This window comes from Peromyscus eremicus, chromosome 10 (assembly GCF_949786415.1).
Source record: "Peromyscus eremicus chromosome 10, PerEre_H2_v1, whole genome shotgun sequence".
Classification (NCBI taxonomy): Eukaryota; Metazoa; Chordata; class Mammalia; order Rodentia; family Cricetidae; genus Peromyscus; species Peromyscus eremicus.
This window is the reverse complement of record NC_081426.1, coordinates 29,040,068-29,064,372: the sequence shown is the minus strand read 5'-3', so window position 1 is coordinate 29,064,372 and position 24,305 is coordinate 29,040,068. Positions and strand designations below refer to the sequence as shown.

General features: G+C 40.5%; 1 protein-coding gene across 6 annotated transcripts in view; it reads right to left on the bottom strand.

Annotated features, from left to right (window-relative positions):
• Positions 1–289: 289 nt before the first annotated feature.
• The window catches only part of Grk4 (G protein-coupled receptor kinase 4), a 107,687-nt gene continuing 83,671 nt past the window's right edge, over positions 290–24,305 (bottom strand). For 4 of the 6 annotated variants that reach the window (XM_059275736.1, XM_059275731.1, XM_059275732.1 and 1 more), the window contains 7 exons: positions 21,820–21,857; positions 20,223–20,312; positions 10,726–10,934; positions 5,239–5,373; positions 3,306–3,443; positions 2,701–2,835; positions 290–450 (listed from right to left, as the gene is read on the bottom strand). In XM_059275736.1, coding sequence (XP_059131719.1) covers positions 400–450; positions 2,701–2,835; positions 3,306–3,443; positions 5,239–5,373; positions 10,726–10,934; positions 20,223–20,312; positions 21,820–21,857 — 796 coding nt within the window. In that variant the 3' untranslated portion in view covers positions 290–399. Of the gene's footprint in view, positions 557–2,700; positions 2,836–3,305; positions 3,444–5,238; positions 5,374–10,725; positions 10,935–20,222; positions 20,313–21,819; positions 21,858–24,305 lie in introns of all 6 variants that reach the window. The other 2 variants (XM_059275733.1, XM_059275734.1) reach the window with 2 other exon arrangements.

The window sequence follows — 24,305 nt, the reverse complement described above, 5'->3', positions numbered from 1 at the left end:
GAGATTTAAAACAAAGGAAGGACCTATGATTCTGGGAGAGAGTTTTGAATTAACAATTTAAAAAGCAGCACTACAGTTCCGGAAGAACCTCAGCAAAATTCAGGGAAAACTGGACAGTGCGGGACAGATATATAGGGACAAGACTTATGAGAACTGCTCAAATGCACAAGACATCCACACTTGGGAGCTTCAGGGCACACAGTGGTGTTCTCAGGCTTCTTCTTTAATACAGCTTCAGTAAAACAACAATGCAGATATTAATGTAAAAATATATGAAAGCACATTACAAACAGTGTCATAGACTGTTTATTACAATTCATGGAAAGGACAAGACACTGAGTATGTGACGCGTTCCTTCTTAACATCAGGGTCTCACTCTGTGGTCTGCACAGTGAACAGTCAGCGTTGTGTTGGCTCCCCCTCTTCACTGGGGACAATGTTCAGGCAGCCCTGAAACACACAGCACAATGGCCAGCCTCAGCCATGTCTCTAATGCCAAGATGGCTTTGCTTTGCTTGAGTAGTCATGAGGTCCATAAGCATGGACTCAACCAACCCTGAATCAAAAATATTCAGAAAAAATTTAAATCATATGACAATGCCATATGTATATTGCTTTATGTATTGTAAGCAATCTAGAGGTGATTTATGAAAACATTGTCCATTTATAAAAGAGACTTGAGCACTTTTAGACTTTGGCATCTTGGAACCAATCTCCAAAGATACCTAGGAACAAATGGCATGTTCTAGAAACTGGGAGGATACTAATTATGAGGCAGGCAAAAACTTTAAATGCATTTTTCTTATTTACTTCAAGAAATAGAATTCTAAATGTATTCCCAGCTACTCTGGAAGCTGAGCCAAAAGAATCTCAAATTCAAGACTAGCCCAGGCTACTTAGTGAGAGCCTGTTTCAAAAATGTTTTAAAAACAAAAGGTGGAGGGTGTGGGGATATAGCTCAGGGTTAGAGTACTTATAGGTGTACACAAGGTCCTAACTTCCATCCCTATACTGCTAAAAATAATTTTTAAAGGCATATGCTTAATTTGTATACAGAGATACTGCCTCAAGATGAGTTTTGCTGCTCTGTTACTGTTGCATGCTAAATCAAATTCAATAGTTGAATAAGTGCAGAAGACAAATGAGGCTCACTGGGTATTTCACAAATAAGTGCCACCATAAGAAGGTGCTTCACACTGTGCAACTCTATTCTATCAGTGGAAAGCTCTCTAGTGGATGTCATTATATGCTCTGAATAAGGAGGGATGCCTAGTAGGACTTAACTGTATGCAGAAATAGACTGATTTGTTAAGTTCATATAGTTATACCCTAGTTGTGAAAGAAAATATGGTCATAACAACAACCACTTTGGGAGATTTTTACTACCAAAGTCTTGTTTTTCTATATTGAAAAAAATACAAATTAGGTTCTAGCAAACAATCTTTTAGTAAACTCTTCAAGAAATGATAGGTACAAGAAAAAGAAAAGAATTGATAGGTACAGGGGCTGGAGAGATGGCTCAGAGGTTAAGAGCACCAACTGCTCTTCCAGAGGTCTTGAGTTCAATTCCCAACACCCACATGGTGGCTCACAACCATCTGTAATGAGATCTGGCGCCCTCTTCTGTATAAATAATAATAATAATAATAATAATAATAAAATAATTGATAGGTACAAAGCAAAACAATCCACTTGGTGAAATTATTTTCTAACCTTATCAGGTATATTGGTACACACTTTTAATCCCAGCACTCAAGAGGCCGAGGCAGGAGGACCAGGAGTCCAGGTTCTTCCTTTGTTATATAACAAGTTCAAAGCCAGCCTTAGATACATGAGAAAACAAACAAACAAAAATAATGCTACTACAGAAAGTCTCTCCAAAGGATTTCCAATTTTAGAAGGGAACCTGCTTTTCCTGTGTAAGTGGACATGAGAGAACAGTGGTTGGAATCAGAACATGGAGGACTAAACATGCATTGTTTCTGGGAATTCCATCAGATGCTGACTTTTGAGTTAGGTCAAAATGCTTTCTCACCAAAACAAGAGGCAGCTTCAGTGCCAATAAGTCACTGCTTTGTAGATCAGAATAGTCTTCCCACCAACAGCAGGCAGCATTGTGAATTATTCTGGGTGAGCTTTAAATACAACCATATAGCTCTTAAACTATATGAAATCAATCTGAGTGTGTGTGTGTCTGTCTGTCTACCTGTCTCTTCCTCCTTTTCTTCCTTCTTCCTTCTCTCTGACAAGGACTCACTATGTAGTGAGCTGGCCTCAAACTCAGTGATTCTTCTACATCAGTCTCCTATGTATGAGCTACAACCAGGCTGAAATTTCTTATATGAGGCGTTGCAGAAAGAAAAGAAAGTAACTGGTGGATGGTGGTACACACCTTTAATCCCAGTACTCAGGAGACAGAGGCAGGCAGATGTCTGAGTTGGAAGCCAGCCTGGTTTACAGACTGAGTTCCAGGACAGCCAGGCCTACACAGTGAAACCCTGTCTCAAAAACAAAAACAAAAACAAAAGGAAAGTCATGTTTTCCTTAGAAAATAGTTTCCTTTTGATATATACACACATATGGAGGGGCGTGTAAACACACATGCCCACACCTGTTTCTCAGAACCAAACCTATGCAAATGTTCTACACTAAGCAACACCCCAGCCACAACAGTTTACTTTTTACAAAAGATCTTTTTACCCCTCTTCTGAAGAGTCTACGGAAGAAATTTCTCTTTGGTCTGAGAATGTCAGGACACAAATACTCTTTTTTACGTGATGGCAAATCTCCATCTTCCTCTTCATTGAGATCCTTGAAACATCCAGATTCAATCATCTGTATGCACAGAAGACAGGACAGAGCAGCTTTGGAGACACCATGAGGTCAGTGATCTCCCAGCATCATCAGCTCCCACCCAGCACCTGATCTCAATGTGGGGCACATCATGGTTCCTGGACACTTGGTTTCTGACCTCCTCTGGGAATAAGTAAAGTGGCCTCTTATTCCCTTCTCCAAGTGTACCCCCACCCCCTAAAAAGCTAATTTTAATGGAGCCAAACTGCCAGCTAGCCCTGCTTAGGAAGTATGACTCCAGGGTGGCAGGCAAATCCCAAGATCATCTTTGCACACCTCTTGTAACTAGGACCAGAATAGCTGTCATGCTTCTGGAAACTGCCAATATGGTCTTGGCTTACCCATGATCTAGTTCTCATGGTCAAGTCTTTTGCATAAATTTACTTTGCAGATACACACATACACAGGTCATTGTTGAAACTAGAAACCTACTCTGCTAGGAAGAGTAGTACCTCATTCTGCCAGGGGATGGTGACACTCCCTGTAGCAAATTCGGCATAGAAGATTTCATCATTGTTGTCCAGGCTGACTCCTTTCACTACAGAGAACTGCCCAATATCCAAGATATCCTTACAATAAATGGCCTGAGGCTGGGCACCAAGAACAAAGAGAGGGATCAACCTATGAGACAACTAGAATAACTTTTCTTTTTTTGTTGTTTAGTTTTGTTTTCTTCTGGATTTTGAGACAGGGATATGTAGCCTAGGCTGTCCCTGAACTCACAATCTGGCTGCCTTGACCACCCCCAGGTGCCATATCTACCTTATAAAAGATACTTTGTTTTTAATTTTCAGCTGCTGGGAACTGGACATAGAGCCTGCAAATGCTGGGTAAGAACTCTACCGCTTACCTACATTCCCAGTCCTAAAGCAACTCTGAGCTTCCTTAATTACAAAGAACAGGTCCACACATAATGCTCCCTACCCTTTCAAACAAATTTTCTAATTTATATCATGTATATTCTGTGACACAGCAGTTTCTGTGTCACTTTTCTCAAGGAACTTTCAGTGTCACAGATCCTGTGGTGTCTCTGTCCAGTCCCCCCCACCACCACAGGTATTCATATACACCTCATGAAGACTCCTTTTCTTCTCTGCAGCAGAAAATAGATTGCAAAGGCTGAAACTATAGAAGGATAGAATGGATTGATTCTGTTGGGACACAAAGAGAACTATAAACAGCCATGGAGACCACTGGCTATGGGATCCACTAGTGACAATTTTTAGTCCTCTTCTGGCCCTGAGCATCCTACTTAGCATTTGGGTGAAAAGTAGAAGCAACCTTCTTGCTAGCAATTTCTCCTGTACGACTAGGGCCCAGGCCTGCAGGCTCTACCTTGGCACTGGTGTCCTCAGGAGCAAGAGATCAGACAAGCATCCAGGGCTGTCAAGGCCCAGGCCTCCATTCCTGCAGAGTTTTACTTGCCCTTCTGGGACTAAGGAGAACACAAGGCACAGAACTCTGCAACTAAGGACACGCCATCTACTGGCACTGTCAGGCAACACTTTCCCAGCATGCCAGCCAGTTTGTCTTCCTGCCTGTCTCTCTAGGCAGAGGCACTGCCTTGTCTACCTTGTTCTCCCTTTGCTTTCACACCTAGAGCTGTGCTGGAGATATTGCATATGCCCTGAATATCTCAAGTAGACATTAGCTCCAAGGAAGCAGTTACCACTATAATGAATACTATGGATATTAAGCAAACACATAAAGTTCTGAAGAAGTCTTACAAATAAAAATATCTCAATTGTAGCTCTGTCTTAATTCTACACAACAATAAAATTTAACGTATCTTTCCATTTTTAGAATGTGTCTATAGCAGACTGCTAAGGGTATCTTCATTCAATTATCTTTACATCAGCAGTTCACTTATTATATACCAGGCACTGACAAGTGCCAGGCCCTGTGCTTCTGCAGGCGTGACTTTTTTTTTTTTTTTATCTCAATGCATACTCCTGAGGAAGCACACAAATGACAGCTCCTGAGGGATGTACACTCCAGACTAAAGCAGCTACGTGGACTCAATGCAATGAGTGAGCACAGGGACGGAGGTGAACCCAGCACTGAGATGTGAACAGAAACACTGGCACACAAAGAGCCTTGAAGGGCATGCCAAGGAGGTCTGAAATGGCACTGAGAATTGGGAGGATAGGAATTTGGCTATCCCAGTAGTGACAGACTGCACACCCCAGGCCTGGGAGCCAGAGAGCTACTAAAAGGTCTGCCTGAGGCTGTGGAGGTGGTGGGATATAGGCACAAGAAGAAGCAGAAATAACAGACCTCATAGAGCAGAACCCACATGCTGGCTGTATCAAGTGTGCTTTAACAAAAGACTGCTATGGGGATCGGTGTTCTTGGGGACCTAGCTATTCTGGGAAGCATACTTACATCAGGAGAGAAAGGGGGATCTAACATATTTGCTTCCAGCCTGCTGAAATTAATGTCCTTGAACACTGGGTGCTGCTTTACAGCAGCAGCTCCACCATGACAGCCTAGCCGATGACTTGGATCCTTGATGAGTAACTACACAAGAGAGAAACAATCAAGTGAAGCTATTACGGTAGATATGTAAACTGCAAACCGTCCTCTTTAACAACCAAAGAAGTAGGGTGGCAGAGAGGGCATATATCCAACTAAATAGCCACTACAGTTTCCAAGTTATCAATCAGACTGTACAACTTCAGACCTAACTAAGTACGTTATAGTTTCACAAAGGGTAAAACTCAAGTCTTCCTTGGGTGATCAAGAGATGGAAGCTTGAAGTGCCGTGCCTCATTGTGCACCCCTTTATTCTCAGCACTTGGGCAAAGGCAGGCGAATCTCTGTGAGTTTGAGGCCAGCCTGGTCTACATAATGAGTTCTAGGCCAGGTAGTGAGTGCTATATAGACTCCGTCTAAAAGAAAAATGCAAACAAAACAAAAAACCCCCAGCAATTTGAATAAACTAATCCTCAAGTAAAAATGTTATAATAACTAGGGGACAATTATTAAGGAAATCATTTTATTTTATTTTATTTTATTTTATTTTATTTATTTATTTATTTATTTTTTGGTTTTTCGAAACAGGGTTTCTCTGTGTAGCTTTGCGCCTTTCCTGGAACTCACTTGGTAGCCTAGGCTGGCCTCGAACTCACAGAGATCCGCCTGGCTCTGCCTCCCGAGTGCTGGGATTAAAGGCGTGCGCCACCACCGCCCAGCAAGAAAATCATTTTAATGTTGCTGAATTTATAAAAAGAAGCCTTTATTCATTAGAGTACTAAGGACCCCAAGTGAGTAAAAAATTTAGTAAGCTTCCTTTTAGAAACTCTTTGTCTCTGTCTCTTTCCAATCTCTAAAATCATCTCAGCTTTCCCCCCTTTTGGTTTTATTTATATAATTGTGTGAGTGTAAGTACATGCCATATATAGTGTGTGTGTGTGGAGGTCAGGAGACAGTTTTCCAGACCAGGAATCTCTCCTTGCCTTCTACCTTTTTGAGGCAGGGTACCTCATTGTTTCTGCTGCTGTGTTGTGTATTCCAGACTAACTGGCCCCACAAACTTACAGATGATCTCCTATCTCTACCACCCATTCTAACCTTAGGAGTACAGGGATTACAGATGTGTGCCACCACATTTGGCTTTTGGCATAGATTCTGGAAATAAAACTCATGTCATCAGGCTTATACGACAAATGTTTTAACTCACTGAAACATCTCCTGGGCCACTGGGTGTTTTCAAGACAGGGTCTTGTAGCCTAGGTTGATTTTGAAGTCCTCATATGCATATCTGTACCCCCAGAGTGCTGGGGTTATAGACATGTGCCAACTACACACCAAACAGTCTCTTTCAAAAGTATTCTTAACGTGTCTACAACTGTCACAAATTCAAATAAGCTTTCCTCTATAATTACTATCAATAAAAAAAGATTGGCTCAAATTCTTGTATAGCCTCCTCTCTGCTCTTGGGCAAGTTACCCATGTGTCCTTAGATGCTTTCCTACCATCCATCTGTAAGAAATTTAACCCATTGTTTAAGAGCCAGTTGTTTCTCTTTACAATAGTTACTGAGCATGATGGTTGATTTTAGCTGTTAAATAGACACAATCTAGAATCATCTGGAAAGGGAGTCTTAAAGAGAAATGTCCAGATTAGATTTACTTGTGTGCATTCTTTTTCTTTTCTTTTCTTTTTATTTTAAACTTTTTATTTTATTTTATTTTAACTCATAATTTTTATAATTATTTTATATTACATTCTGACCAGTTTGCCCTCTCTCCACTCCTCCCAGTCTCCCTCCCATTTCCCCTCTTCCCAGATCCACTCCTTTTCCATTTCCCTTCAAAAAAGGAAGAAAAGGAGGAGAAGGAGAAGGAGGAGAGGAAGAGGAAGAAGAAGAAGAAGAAGAGGAGGAGGAGGAGGGGGGGGGAGAGCCGGGCGGTGGTGACGCTCACCTTTAATCCCAGCACTCGGGAGGAAGAGGCAGGCAGATCTCTGTGAGTTCAAGGCCAGCCTGGGCTACAGAGTGAGTTCCAGGAAAGGCGCAAAGCTACACAGAGAAACCTTGTCTCGAAAAACCAAAAAATAAATAAATAAATAAATAAATAAATAAATAAATAAAGAAAGAAAGAAAGAAAGAAAGAAAGAAAGAAAGAAAGAAAGAAAGAAAGAAGAAAAATAAGAAGAAAGAACAGGCCTCCCGGGGATATCAACTGAACATAGCATAACAAATTACAATAAGACTAGGCACAAACCCTCATATCAAGGCTGGATGAGGCAACCCAGTAGGAGGAAAAGGGTCCCAAGTGCAGGACTTGAGGGCATTCTCGTGAGGGATTTTCTTAATTGAATTCATTGAGGTAGGAAGACCCACTCTTAATGTAGACTGCACCATTTCATGGTCTGGATCCTGAATTGAATGGGGATAGGCAGAAGAGAACTGGTATGTTTGTATAAATTCACTGGTCTTTGCTGTTGAAGGTAGATGTGATGTGACTAGTTGCTTCAAGTTCCAGCTGCCTTGACTTCCCTGCAGTAACAGACTATAACCTATAATTATGAGCCAAATAAGCCCTTTCTCCCCTAAGCTGTTTTTATCACAGCAATAGGAAACAAACTGAGACAAGGACTATGTATCTCAACAACTTACCTTCATTACTTGATTTTATCCTCACAGCATCTCGTCTCACCTGCATCTTATAGACAACAGACTGAGGCTTAGAGAGGTAAGACATAGGATGCTAAGACTAGGCTAATTGCAAAGCTAACCTACTTACAAAAGCTGTTTTTTAGTTTAGCTGGGCAGTGGTGGCACACCCCTTTATCCCAGCTCTTGGGAGGCAGAGGCAGGTGAACTCTGAGTTCAAAGCAAGCCTGGTCTACAGAGCAAGTTCCAGAATGGCCAGGGCAACACAGAGAAACCCTGACTCAAAAAAACAACAGTAACAAAAAGCTGTCCTTTGCTCAGAGTCTACATTCTTCTCCAGTGCCTCTAGCATAAGAAGAATTTTATCCTTGGAATCCTTGGGCCCTTCTTTAACTTAAGTTTAGAGTACCCAAATTCTGCCTGTTAGTCATTCTTATGGATGTAGGCCTAAGATTAAATTGTGAGCTCCTTGGGGGCAGGCTCTATCTCTGCTTTCACATTACAGCTCTGTCAGTGTCCCATGTACAGCAAGCACTCAGTCAATATTTACAAAGCCGAATGTAAAAGAAGCTTGGTCAAAACACTGTGAAATGCTGTCAGCTACAAGCTGAGTAGGCTAGCTGGGAAAAAAGCCAGAAAGATTCCACGGCTCAGTGACAAATCGGTAACACTCATCATTTTGTATATGAGAACAAAATAAAGGCGCCCCAAATAATTATTCCCCAGATAGTATCAACTCACACAAGTTACCAGTATAGTTCAGTAATAGGCACAATTGTTGGCCATTCTCACATCCACATAGGCCCAGCCCTTTATCTCCTATCCTGCCAAGCCACTCTTTCCCTGAGTCACAAGCTAGGTTCTTCAGGGCCAGCACAGCCTCATCAGCTGCTTTTCAAAATGTTTCTTGTCTGTGTATTCCCCCAATTGTTCCAACCCTAGGCTGGTTTGCCTCAATTCCAACAACCCACAGCTCACACTTGGCTATAATCACCTACTGTCTTTTCCTTGCCTTTCCCTCTGTCACTTTTCTTCATCAACTTAAGACTGTATGATCCAGTACTCAGTTCTCTTTTGCACCCAGCCAGCTTCCCTGCATGTCTTCATACCTGATTCATACCTGCCTAGCCAAACTGTAGAGCTGGGCAAAGATAGCTCTCTGCTGTCTCTGGGCCCCTGTCCCTGCACAGAGCAGGGCAGGAATAAGACACCAATAGGTTATGGACAGTATCTCCCTATGCATGCACCTGATGCCTATGAGGAAGGTTCTTGCACTCCCCAGTTCTTCGGCTTCATGTTCTCTAAATGGTGCTTCATACCTTACCTGAACCCATACTTGCCCCCACGATGCTGAGGGCTTAAGAAGACAGAAGTCCCTTTTCGGAAGTCCCACAGTGAATCTGCCACTTGCACTGCCCCCAAACTATGAGAGGGAACTACTCACATCTTCCCTTGTACACTAGTGCCTCTCTCTCCCCTACTCAAGGCTTTTGATCTAGCAATTACACTTCCCCACACAAGTGCTCAAGTTTCCCCCTATTCTGTGTTGCTGCTCTGTCAGTTTGGGATTCAATCTTGACCCCTTTTCTCCACTTCAGCAACTCCTACAAGGTCCACCCAGAATCTGAGCATTTCTCACATCTGCTCTTCTATCCATGCCACACCTACATTCACATTTCTTTCAGCTCTTTGGCCCTAAATCCTCCCAACTATAGTGTCTCATCAGCCCCCATGCTCAGGTTTCTCTGGCAGCCGGCACATTTGTAGTATTTGTTCTGTTTAGTATTAGTGGCTACCAAACCTGCAACAGAATGAGAACACCAGAAGAGCCAGGACTTCCCTCTGTTTAATCACAGCTGTATTCCTAGTGCCTAGGACAGTGCCTAGGAAGATACTCAGTAATTCCTTGTTGAAAGAAAAATTTTAAAGATGCTATAAAGGACAGGTCTCAAAAGAAAAAAAAAAAGCCTATAGGTTTTAAGGTAAGCAAGTGACAAATGTTGGTATAGGCAGCCAACAGTTGATTAAAAAAAAAAAAAAAAAAAAAAAAAAAAAAAAAAAAAAAAAAAAAAAAAAAAGACCAGCCCTGAGGGCAGACAGCACACAATTGCTCCTAGCTCATTCTATAGTTATGGCTTAGGACTGGATTTCTGGCATCACTGTGTCACACGAAAGGTGAAGGCCCTAATACAATAATCAAATCTGTAAGGTACATGTCAGTCTGGCCCATACAGGCCTTCAAGTAAGAGTGTCTGTGACGATTTAAAGAAAAAGAAATTGGCAGAGACAATCTTCCCATTTCAAAATACATTACAAATGATTTTAGATTGAATTTCACATAAAATGAGTCAATGAACCAGACTCAGCAGCTGTTTTCTGAAAACAGAGTAACTTGGTACCATTCTTCCTTTCAGTAATGTCAATACAAAAGGAGAGTCATGGATTTTCCTCTGCTTTGCTCTGGTTGATCAGTCATTTCCAAAGCCTGGGTGGAGAACTTTGATTTCTGCTTTCCTTGTCTGCCTGAGATGAAATTCCAGGCAAGAGCATCAGGAAGAAGGTTGGTTACTGAGAGGCCTGGCTGAGCTCACCTGCACCTGGGTCTTGCTATTGAACGGGGCTTAGAAGCTGGAAGTGGGTGGCTGCCCTGCTTCTAAAGACTGTCTACCTACTTCACTACTGCCTTCTGAACCATCAAAAGAACAAGATGAATCGAGTCAATCGTTTTCCTATCTCTGTGGAACCTGACTCACCATGCTGCAGATAGACTTGGCATCCTCTGAAAACTTCTCAGAGTATTCCTCAGTATCATTCCTCACTCTTCTTTCTACTTCCTCCCGGCTGACTTTTTCTTTATATTTTTTGAATGGAGAGTGTCCTTCAATCATTTCATATAACAGACAGCCAAGTCCCCACCAATCAGGACCAAATGTATACTTTTCATTATTGATAATTTCTGGAGCTACATAACAAATAAGAAAAATTTTAATTAAATTTTAGTTTTAAATATTCTTATGATTAGTTCCAAGTAATACATTATTAATTTAATGTTTGTTACAACATGATCTAAGAACCTTAAAAACATGCTAAGTTAAAAAACCACACAGGATCAAAAAAACCAAACATCATATGATTATATTATATGAAATACATGGAATATACAAATCCAGAGACTGAACATAAATTCATGGTTGAAAGGCCTGGGAATAGAAAGTGAGGAATAGGGGGTGGTTGCTAACAGGTCATTAAAATCTGAAGTGATTAAAGAAAGTTCTAGAATTAGATAAAGTAATGGTAATGATGGATGCACAACTGTGTAAATGGACTGCCGTGGAATAATCCTCTTGCACACTGTAAAGATTTGTCACTCGAACTGGTTTAATAAAACATTGACTGGCCAGTAGCTGACCAGGAAGTTAAGTGGGAAAGCCAAACTGAGAATGCTGGGAAGAAGAGGGCAGAGTCAAGGAGTTACCAGCCAGATGCAGAGGAAGCAAAATGAGAATGCCATACTGAGAAAAGGTACCAAGCCATGTGGCTAAACACAGATAAGAATTATGGGTTAAGTGTAAGAGCTAGTTAGTAATAAGCCTAAGCTACCAGCTGAGCATTTATAAGTAATATTAAGCCTCAGAGTCAATTATTTAAGAAGCAATGCCTGGTATTTGGGAACAGGCAGGCAGGAGAGAAACTTCTGCCTACAATTGACTAATATCCACTGAATCATATACTTCAAATAGTTGGAGTCTTTGATATGTAAAGGATAATTGTAACAGTGTCTATGTATCTATACTGGATAAACTTGACTGCTGCAGGGTAGGTAATATGGTAAAATGGTACTGGAAAGAAAGCTTGCCTCCTGGGGGTGCTCCCTCCACTCGAATGTTCCCATGGGTGCCTCAAGTGCAGTGTCATCTGTTCCCAAGTCAGAAGAAACCCCAGAAACCTGCAAGGGGAGGAATGTCAGGCTCTGAGAGACCCACCATGCACTTAGGAGCTACCAAGATTAGGCTGGCATTGCCCATACATCTTTGGAATAATCTGAACACAATTAATTTCCCAGGGATCATGTGGGTAGGATTTGTGTGCCCACATGGGATGCTAGCTGCATGAGGAGTCCTGTGGCCTTACCTGACTCTGCCCTCATGAAACCACATAATCTTGGTAGTGGGGTCTATGGGCACCACTTCTCATTTATAAAAAGAGGGCTGTAGACTAGAAAAATCCTCATACAGTCTAGATCAGTGGTTCTTAACCTGTGGGTTGCAATCCCTTTGGGAGTTGACTGACCCTTTCAACAGTGGTTGCCTAAAACCATTGGAAAGCACAGGTATTTATGTTGCAATTTGTAAGAGTAGCAAAATTACAGTTACAAAGTAGCAACAAAAATAATTTTATGGTTGAGGAACTATATTAAAGGGTCACAGCGTTAAGAAGGTTGAGAACCACTTCTCTAGATCCTCAAAACATTTACAAAGATTCTGGGTTAAATTTTAACATTTAGATAACATTTGAAAGTAATGGAGTTGATATTAGGAAACAGCCATTCTTTAGGGAAGTAGCATCAGTTGTCATCTAACAATCTGAGCACTCATGGGCTCAAATGCTGCTGCACAGACAACTCAGGTATTGGGATATTTTTCTAGCCTCTGTTTCCCCAATTACTTTGTAAATCAGAGTTCCTTAATTTGTTTGTTTTTTTGTTTTGGGGAACAGGGTTTCTCTATGTGGCTTTTGGCTGTCCTGGAACTCACTCTGTAGACCAGGCTGGCCTTGAACTTGCAGAGATCCGGCTGCCTCTGCCTCCCAAGTGCACCACCCCTGCCCAGCATAACCAATATTTTTTAATGGTGGCTCAGTTACCTCTCCTCTGTACTATATGTCCGATTTGCTCCATGTCTCCTTGGCATCTCCCTGACTCTCTTCTTCCCAGAGTTCTCTCTCTCCCTGGAAATCCTGCCTATTCTCTTCTGTCTAGCTATTGCCTATTCAGCTCTTTATTATACCAATCACAGTGATACATATTCATAAAGTGTAAATAAATACTCTGCAACACACTGACAGTGAGATGCTTCAATATCACACTCTCACAAAAAGACAGGTCATCTAGAAAAAAACTAAACAGAAAAATACTAGAGCTAACATGTTATAAACCAAATGGACCTATCAGATATTTACTGAACATTTCACCCAAACACAAAAGAATATACCTTTTTCTGTGCATACCCATAGAACTTTCTCCAAAATTGACCACATACTTAGACCCAAAGTAAGTCTCAACAGACACAAGAAAATTGAAATAATTCCCTTTATCCTACCAGACCATCATAGATTAAAGCTGGATATCAACAACAACAGAAATCTTACAAACTCATGGAAACTGAACAACTCTCTACTGAATGAAAAATTGGTCAAGAAAGAAAGACTTTCTAGAATTGAATGAAATGAATACACATCATATCCAAATTTATAGGATACAATAAAAGATGAAAGTTTGTAGCCCCAAGTTTAAAAATAAAAAACAAAAAATGAAGAGATCTCATACTTGAAACTTAATAGCACACTTGAAAGCTCTAAAACAGCATTTCTCAATCTCTGGGTCTTACATTACAATTCATAACAGAAGTATCAACAAAATAATTTTATGGCAAAGGGTCACTACAACATGAGGAACTATATTAAAGGGTCACAACATTAGGAAAGTTGAGAACCACTGCTCTAAAACAAAAAAGAAGAAATCACACCCAAAAGGAGTAGATGGCAAGAAATAATAACTAAGGACTGAAATCAATAAAATAGATACAGAGAAAACAATACAAAAAATCAATGAAACAAAAAGTTGGTTCTTCAGGAAAAAAAAAAGTAAGACTGATAAACCCTTATCCAAATTAATTAAAATGCATGAGAGGGACAATATCCAAATTAACAAAGTCAGAAAGGTAAAGGGGGACAAAACAAGAGACACTGAGGAAATCCAGAGAATCATAAGGACAAAAATCTGTCCTCCACAAAACTGGAAAATCTAAAAGAAATGGATAATTTTCTCAATATATACCACTTACTAAAGTTACATCAAGATAAGTCATTTAAACAGACCTATAACCCCATAGTGAAATAAAAGCAGTCATGAAAAGATGGCTCAGATGCCAGGCGGTAGTGGCATACACTTTTAATTCCAGAACTCGGGAGGCAGAGGCAGGCGGATCTCCGTGAGTTCAAGGCCAGCCTGGGCTACAGAGTGAGTTCCAGGAAAAGGCACAAAGCTACACCAAGAAACCCTGTCTCAAAAAACATAGATAGATAGATAGATAGATAGATAGATAGATAGATAGATAGATAGATAGATGGATGAATAAATAAATAAAAGATGGCTCAGTAGTCAAGAGCACTGACTGCTTTCCCAGAAGACCCAGGTTTAATTCCCAGCATCCATGTGTCAGCTCACAACTATCTAGCTACAGTTCCAGGGGATCCAACACCCTCACACAGACATACATATAAGCAATAACATCAATGCACATTTAAAAAAATGTTTCCTAAACAACAACAACAACAAAAAAGCCCAGGCTAGATGATTTTAGTGCAGAATTCTACTCAATTTTCAAAACAAAAGTTAACACCAATATTTCTCAAATTATTCCATAAAATAGAAACAAAAGGAACACTGCCCAATTTGTTCTATGAGACCACAGTTATCCCAATACCCAAACCACAGAAAGCTCCAACAAAGAAAGAAAATTACAGATCAATTGCCCTTATGAACATAGATGTGAATATACTCAATAAAATACTTGCAAACCAAGTCCAAGAACACATCAAAAAGATCATTCACCATGACTGTCTTAGGGTTTCTAGTGCTATGAAGAGACAACATGGCCATGGCAACTCTTATAAAGGAAAATATTTAATTGGGACTGGCCTACAGTTTCAGAGGGTTAGTCCATTATCATCAATGGTGAGACATGGCGACAGGCAGGAAGACATGGTGCTAGAGAAGGAGCTGAGAGTTCTACATCTTGATCTGCAGACAGTAGAAGGAGACCTGTGTGCCACACTGGGCATAGCTTGCGCATATAAGGCTTCAAAGCCCACCCCCATAATGACACTCTTCCTCCAACAAAGCCACGCCTCTTAATAGTGCCACTCCCTATGGGCCAAGCATTCAAACACATGAGTCTATGAGGGTGCATAACTATGCAAACCACCACAATGATCAAGTAGGCTCCATCCCAGAGATGCAGGGATGGCTCATTATATGAAAATCAATAAATGCAATCCACTATATAAACAAACTGAAAGAAAAAAGCCAAATGATCATCTTATTAGATGTAGAAAAGAAGGCCTTTGACGAAATCCAACACTCTTTCATGATAAAAGTCTTGGAGATATTAGGAATACAAGGGACATACCTAAACATAATAAAGGAAGTTTACAGCAAGCCTATAGCCAATATCAACTTAAATGGAGAGAAACTCGAAGCAATTTCACTAAAATCAGGAACAAAACAAGGTTGTCCACTTTCTCCATCCTTGTTCAATATAATACCTGAAGTCTTAGCTAGAGCAATAAAACAACTGAAGTAGATTAAGGAGATACAAATTGGAAAGGAAGAAGTCAAAGTATCTTGCAGATGATATGATAGTATACATAAGAGACCCCAAAAATTCCACCAGAGAACTCCTATGGCTGATAAACACTTTCAGCCAAGTAACTGGATACAAAATTAACTCACAAAAATCAGTAGTCCTCCTACATACAAATGACAAACAGATTGAGAAAGAAATAAGAAAACAACACCTTTCACAATAGCTTCAAATAATATAAAATATCTTGAGGTAACTCTAAGCAAGTGAAAAACTTATACAATAAAAACAAGTCTTCGAGAAAAAATTGAAAAAGATATCAGAAGATGGAAAGATCTCCCATGCTCATGGGTCAGTAGGATGAACACAGTAAAAATGGCCATCCTATTAAAAGCAATCTATAGATTCATTGCAAGCCCCATCAAAATTCCAACACAATTCTTCACAGGCCTTAAAATCACAATTCTCAATTTCATATGGAAACACAAAAACCCAGGATAGCTAAAACAATCTTGAACAACAAAAGAACTGCAGGAGGTCTCACCATTCCTGATCCTAAGCTATACTACAAGGCTATAGCAATAAAAACTGCATAGTATTGGCACAAAAACAGAAACGCTAATTAATGGAATTGAATGGAAGACCCAGACATATACCCAAATACCTATGGACACTTGATTTTTTTTTTTTATAAAGAAGACAGAAACACACACTGGGAAAAGACAGCATCTTCAGCAAATGGTGCTGGTCAAACTGGATGGCTGCATGTAGAAGAATGCAAATAGACTCATACCTAGCACCCTGCACAAAACTCAACTCCAAATGGATCAGAGACCTCAACATAAAACCAGGTACACTGAACCTGACAGAAGAGAGATTGGGGAATAGCCTTGAACACATTGGCACAGTAGATGACTTTCTGAAAAGAACACCGATAGTGAAGGCACTAAGATCATCAATTAAATGGGACCTCATGAAACTAAAAAGCTTCTGCACAGCAAAGGACACTGACATTTGGTCAAAGTGGCAGCCTACAGAATGAGAAAAGATTTTTACCAACTTGACATCTGATAGAGGGCAAATATTCAAAATATATATAGAACTCAAAAAACAATATAAAAAATAAATAACCTAATTTAAAAATGGGTGCAAATCTAAACAGAGAATCCTCAATAGAAGAAACTTCAGTGCTGAGAAATACTTGTAGAAATGTTCAACATCCTTAGCCATCAGGGAGATGCAAACCAAAACTATTTTGAGATCCTATCTTATACTTGTCAGAATGGCTAAGACCAATAATACAAGTGACAGATCCTTCTGGCAAGGATGTGGAGAAAGGGGAACACTACTCAATTGCTGGTAGAAGTGAAAACTTGCACAGCCACTACGGAAATCAGTATAGTGGTTCCTCAGAAAGATGGGAATTGATCTACTTCAAGATCCAGCTATACCATTCTTGGGTATATACCCAAAGGATGCTTCATCCTACCACAAGGACATTTGCTCAACCATGTTCACTGCTGCTCTATTAATAATAGCTGGAAGTTGGAAACAACCTAGATGTACCTCAATAGAAGAATAGATCAAGAAAATATGGTACATTTACACAATGGAGTACTACTCAGCTTTAAAAAAAAAAAGACATCAGGAAATTTGCAGGCAAGTGGATGGAACTAGAAAAAATTAACCTTTGGAGCGAGGTGATGGTAGCACATGCCTTTAATCCCAGCACTCAGGAGGCAGAGGCAGGCAGATATCTGTGAGTTTGAGGCCAGCCTGGACTACAGAGCTAGTTTCAGGACATCCAGGACTGTTACACAGAGAAACCTTGTCTCAAAAAAAAACAAAACAAAACAAAATCATCCTGTATGAGGTAACCCAGAGAACCAAAAAGATAAATATGGTAAATTTACTTATATCTGGATATTAGCCATTAAATAAATGATAGCCAAGCTACAATCCATAGGCCCAGAGAGGTTAGGCATAGAGGAAGGGTCTAGAGGAGACATACGAATCTCTCTGGGAGGGGGAAATAGAACAGATTTTATACATGGACTAGACCAGAGGTTTGGGAGAGAATGGGAGAATCAGGTAGAAAGGGGGAGGGGAAATGGAATTGAAGGAGGGAATGAGAGGAGAGACAGCTAGAACTGAAGAGCATTTGAAGCAGGAATGGAAACCTACTGCAGTGGAAACTTTCTATAATATGTGAAGGCAATCTCAATGAAGTCTCCAAATAAATGAGGGAGTCAGAATCCCTAATGGCCATCACCAAAGCTTCCAGTGCCAGGACTGAGTTTCATCCAATTGAGTTGTTAGCTGAAAGGGTCCCATGGAAACCCCCAAACAACCCAGGCTGTTGCCAAGATAATAGGTTGCTCTTCACAAACTGACAGCAAGGCCCCATTGCTGAAGACAACACCTACACAACTCACTGAAAACAGAAAGATCAAGATGGTGCCTACATAGAACCTTTATCCCCATGTTCTAGTGTCTATGACATGGAACTGTACTCTGCAGGCTACCAAAAGAGAAAAGCAAACAGCAGCCTAACCACAAAACCTTTGATCTACACTCTGTTCCGCCTGCAAAATATGCTAGGGCACCAGGCAGTGGTGGCGCACGCCTTTAATCCCAGCACTTGAGAGTCAGAGGCAGGTGGATCTCAGTGAGTTGGAGGCCAGCCTGGTCTACAAATTGAGTATTGAGTTCCAGGACAGCCAGGACTATTACACAGAGAAACCCTGTCTCGAAAAACTTAAAAAAAAACCTAAGGCAATAGTGTCACAAACCTTGTGGGAGTAACAAACCAATGTCTGATTTGACTTAAGGCCCACTGCATGAGATGGAACCCATACCTGACACTGCTTAGGTGACCAAGAAATAGCATCTAGATAACCCAGAGACCTAGGGTAAAACCAAATACAACTGGTAAAAAAAAAAAGTAACAATAAAATAACTCCTAATAATATTCTGCCATACTCATAGTTCAGTGCCTTTCCAGCCATCATTAAAGAGGCTTCCTCCTGCCACAGATGGGAACAATTACAGAGACCCACAGTCAGACATCACACACACACACACACACACACACACACACACACACACACACACGGAGGGGGGGAGGGAGAGAGGGAGGAAGGGAGAGACAGAGATACAGAGACAGAGAGACTTTGAAACACAAAGCTCTAAATGAGATGTCTCCATCAAATCCCTCTCCTCAGAGCTCAGGAAACCACTAGGAAGAAGAGGCAGAAGAAGCTGGAGACAGAAGAGACAGAAGACACCAGGAGAACAAAGACCTCTAAAACAACTGAGCAAATCTCATATGAACTCATAGAGATTGAAGCAGCAATCACAGGGCCTACATGAGTCTGCACCAGGTTCTCTGCATACATATACATATATATACACTACATTTTTCTTTCTTTCTTTCTTTCTTTCTTTCTTTCTTTCTTTTCTTTCTTTCTTTCTTTTTTTTTGGGGGGGGGGTTGGTTTTTCAAGAAAGAGTTTCTCTGAGTAGCCCTGGCTGTCCTGGAACTCACTCTGTAGACCAAGCTGGCCTTGAAACTCAGAGATCTGTCTGCCTCTGCCACTCAAGGATTAAAGGCACACACCAACACCACCAGGCCCTCTACATATTTATTATAGTTTTCAGTTTAGTATTTTTATGGGACTCATGTAAACAAGTGAGTCTCTGATTCTTATACCTTTTCTTGGGGCTCTTTTATTATTCTGTTGGCTTGGGCTTGTCCAACTTCAACATGATGGTTTTCATTTTATCTTATTATATTTATTTTGTTGTTATCTCCTAGAAGCCTATTCTTTTCTAATACGAAACAGAAAGGGAGTAGATCAGGATAGGAGAGGAGCTGGGGAGGAATTGGGAGAAGCAGAGGGAGAGGAAACTGTATTCAACTGTACTCAGATTATTTTGTATGAAAAAAGAATCTATGTTTAATAAAAGGGGGAAAAGAATTCAGAAGGTGCTGGCACATGCCTCCAGTACCAGCACTAGGGAGGCAGAGGCAAGTGGATCTCCCAATTCAAGGTCAGCCTGGTCTACAGAGTAAGTTTCAGGAGAGCCAGGTCTACACAGAGCAACCCTGTTTTGAAAAACAAACAAAAAGAATTGGGGAGGGGGCAGAGAAAAAAATGCCTATTAGCCAAGCATGGTGATACACACCTTCAATCCCATTTATCACCATGTTTGCTCCCCAAAATACTTGTTCTTTTAAAATTAAATTTATACATAATCATTGTTTTCAGTCCTGAAGAACATGAACTATTGTGTTTGTATATAAAGTATCACAGTGATAATTAGCTTTATTAAAGGCTATCTCAGGGGCTGGCAAGATGGCTCAATGAGTAAAAGTGCTTGCCTTAAAACCTGACTTACCTGAGTTTTATGAAAGAACTGACTCACTTGAGTTGTCCTCTGATTTCCACATGTGCTCTCTGGCATGCTCATACGTACACATACAGATACACAATAATAAATGCAATACAATATTTTTAATTAATATGTTTCAATGTGACATTACTTTTAGGGCTTAATGAGGTATATACTATTAAAGTAAATGAAAAGCTTTTTTTCTCTAGGTTCTGGAGCACTGGGCCACCTGACAGGAAAGGATAAGGTCCACCAAAGGCATCTTTCACTTACACATGTAGCCAACAGTACCAACTCTTCCTCGAACCAGCTCCCCTTCTGGGACTTCCAGAGCTAGACCAAGATCTGAAATTCGGATGTGTCCTGTGTGTGTTCAAACACAATGTATAGATCATGGGAAGAAGTAATAGCATTTTAGTAACAATTTTAACTGGGAGGCAAAGTCTATCTAAAAAGCATTAATGAGGGCTGAGGATATAGCTCAGAAGTAGAACATTTGCCCAGCATATTCAAAGCTCTGGATTTCATACCCGTGCTACAAAACACACACACATACCAAATATGTATAAAAAAATAGCAGTATCTAAAAGTTACATTTAACCTTTACACATGTAATGAAATTTCATATAGCACATTGAGTTTCACTAACAGTACGAAATTAGATTATACTTGAAGAAGCCCTTTAACAGTTTATCACCAGATAAAAACAGAGGTACCATATTTATTATTTCCTTATAACTACCAGTGGAAATAATGAAATTAAGACCCTTTACTTAGAGACCTTGACTATGCAAATGTTTTATGTATAGAAGGGCATAAATGTTTGTTAAATTCCTATGAAAGTAACAAATTACAAAAAATGTTCTTCTAAAGATACTTGCCATTGGATTCAGACCCACCCTATTACCACACCTAGTAAACTACTCTGTGTCCTACAATATAACATGTCCTCTCCCTCCTCTCTTTTAAAGCAACTTCAGTGCCAACTCTAGATAGCAGTGCAGCACATCTGACCACAAATCACAAGCTTAGAGTCAGATGCTGCAGACACAACCTGGGAAAGTTACTTTTTCCAGCACCTTTCCTCTTCACGGGGTCAGTACATAAGTTAGGTAACAAGCAGAAAGCAGTGGCAGAAGTAGACATAAAGCTATGTACTGATTAATGCCCCATATTTGCCTTCAGGACTCAGCCACACGGGCCTATTCTCTGTAGCAATCACTCTGGCTCTGGTTCTGGCTCATGGTCTCTACCATACAAGAGGATCCTTTTAGCCACTAAGAATCATTAGACAGAAGCTCCTTCTCAATATTGCTAACCTAATTAGTGTAAACACAGCCAGCATCCTAGCAATAGGGCTCCTCCTCAGATCCAGAGACACCAAGAGCAGAAGGAACTATGATGCTGACAAGGAGCTGACTACAAGGCCTAGTCCCCATCTACCACCACAGGTCTCCATAACAGAAGTCCACATCCCTGACCTGTGACATGCGATATATGACAAGAATAGCACTGAAGACAGCATGTCAAGTTCAGAGAGCTGAGGAGTAAAGAAAAATAAATATGGGCCAATAGCAGAAACCCAGAGGGCAAATACTCACTTTGGGTTTATTTTCACCTACTTAAAACATCCATCATTAACATCTGGCATTTCTGCTTTTACATAAGTACAGGTGACAGCAATGCATCTGTTGGGTTGGTTTGTTTTTGTTTTTGTTTTTGTTTTTGTTTTTTTAAGAACACATCCCAAAGAGTTTCTTTTAGTTATTATTTCCAGTCTGCATTAACTGGCTATATCCACATTAGCTTCCAAGTATATGTGTCCCTCTGACAGGTGTACACTTAAGCGTGAAAGCCTCTCTTTACTTACCACGATCATCAAGGAGGATATTCTCTGGCTTTAGGTCTCTACAAGGAAAGAAACAACAAAAAGCTGTTATTCAGAAATCAGTGCTGTAGTTCCTGAGCACTGAGAAGAAACAGCCACAGATATCTCGATGGCAAAAATCAGTAGCTAGAAGGGCAGAAAGCAAAACCACCCTCTGTGAGCAATCTGAAATGTTACAGGCTTCAGACACAACTACAGGTAGCTGAAGAATGCTACAAAATTTGCTAGGCATAGTGATGTATGCCTATAAAAATCAAAAAGAATCTCAGCAAGCATCATACACATGTTAAATATAAAATGAACTTCTTTGAATAGTCCTGCCGAGTTAAAGACATTTTAGTGGTTCTATATGCAGGCCTAAGTAAGGAAAGCAATTAGTCCTTAATGAACATCATTCATTCTGTCTTGTTAATATATTTTAAAATGCATTACATTTCATGAAAAAGTACTTTCAATGGTTTTATATTTAATTATGACTCCACATTTGAGGACAGTCCAACCTCCCTAAGTACCTCTGTCAATCTGTAGACATATCACTAGAGCACAAGAAAAGGATAATCTGAAGCCAGCAGTATAAGACAATACCCTAGAAATAATGCCATAGCAGCAAGATGAGCCAGACAACCAAGACAGGAAAATCCCAGAGATCCAAAGTGAGCCCCTGCCAGCAGCAGACAGCTGGTGCCTGCCATCTGCTCAGGAGGCTCATGGTGGATATCACTGCTGTCAGGGCAGAAGGTAGAAAGCGGGTAGGAAAAACCAAGTGGCCTGGCAGGGGCTGTTTTCCAGTGGGCACATATGCATTCATTCTCTAGGTACAAGAATAGTGAGTATTTTTGTTTTTCCTTTCTATCTTTCTAGTAATAAAAAACCCTATTAAACATTACTAAAAACTAAACTATTCTTGACATGGAATTTTCACAATCTCATTGATTTTCTACCCTTTCCAGTCATCCTTCCATTTCACATGTCTCAGAGCACCCAACCCCAAACCTCTCTGCTCAAATGTGGCCTGCCATCACTATGGCTCCCCTGAGTCCTGCCTCAGATGTACATTTCTGCCTGGTCCTTTGTGATCTACGGGTTAATTAAAGTGTTAGAAGCCGGGCTGGAGAGATAGCTCAGAGGTTAAGAGCACTGGCTGTTCTTCCAGAGGTCCTGAGTTCAATTCCCAGCAACTACATGGTGGCTCACAACCATCTGTAATGAGACCTGATGCCCTTTTCTGGCCTGCAGTCATACATGCTATATACATAATAAATTTAAAAAAAATCTTTAAAAAAAAATAAAGTGCCGGGCGGTGGTGGTGCACGCCTTTAATCCCAGCACTCGGGAGGCAGAGCCAGGCAGATCTCTGTGAGTTCGAGGCCAGCCTGGTCTCCAAAGCGAGTTCCAGGAAAGGCACAAAGCTACACAGAGAAACCCTGTCTCGAAAAACCAAAATAAATAAATAAATAAATAAAATAAAATAAAATAAAATAAAGTGTTAGAAGCTAACCCTATGTCTGGCCCCCTCTATATAAATAGCTATACGATCAAATGAAGATACTATTGTGAGCCAGTAAGTATCTTTTATGACAATTCCTATCTCTACCCCAACACCTCTACCCCTCCAAAATAGTAACAGCCTAAACAGCCTAGACAGGAAGCTATTGAAGAGAACTCTTCAAAACTGTGATAGGATGCTGAAGTGTCATGTTATAGAAAATTATTTTAAGGTCTGTTACTTTTGTTTATGTTGCATTTGTTTAACTCTGTGAGGTTGTGATACTTTGCCTGTCTAAAACACTTGATGGTCTAATAAAGAGCTGAACGGCCAATAGTGAGGCAGGAGAGAGAAATAGGTGGGACTAGCATGCAAAGAAAATATATAGGAGAAAGCTGGGAGGAAAAACGAAGAGAAAGCAGCAGCCAGAGAAGGAGGAGGACTCCAGGGGCCAGCCACCAAGCTACACAGCAAGCCACAGAGTAAGAGTAAGATTTACATAAGTAAGAGACTGGGAAAAGCCCAGAGGCAAAAAGTAGATGGGATAATTTAAGTTAAAGAAAGCTGGCAAAAAAACAAGTCAAGCTAAGGCCAGACACTTATAAGTAAGAATAAACCTCCGTGAGTGATTTATTTGGGAGCTGGGTGGTGGGCCCCTCAAAAGAATGAAAGAAAACATCAACCCAATAACAGTGTCACTCTCCACAGTAGATGGCTTCCTGAAGGGTGTGGGAGGGCAAGGGCTCAGTCCTATTTAAGGGACAGACCACTGAGAGTTCAACCACGCCTCAGTGAGTATACACAAATTGGACTTTTTTTTTCTTTTTTTTTTGCTCAGGGGAGGTCACAGGGCAGGGGGAAGTGAATGTGATAGGTATACGATGTGAAATCCCCAAAGAATCAATTAAAATATTACAAAAAAATAAAACTACCATTAATATTTTAAAAAACCAAGAATCATTGTTGTGGGATATTTGTGCAC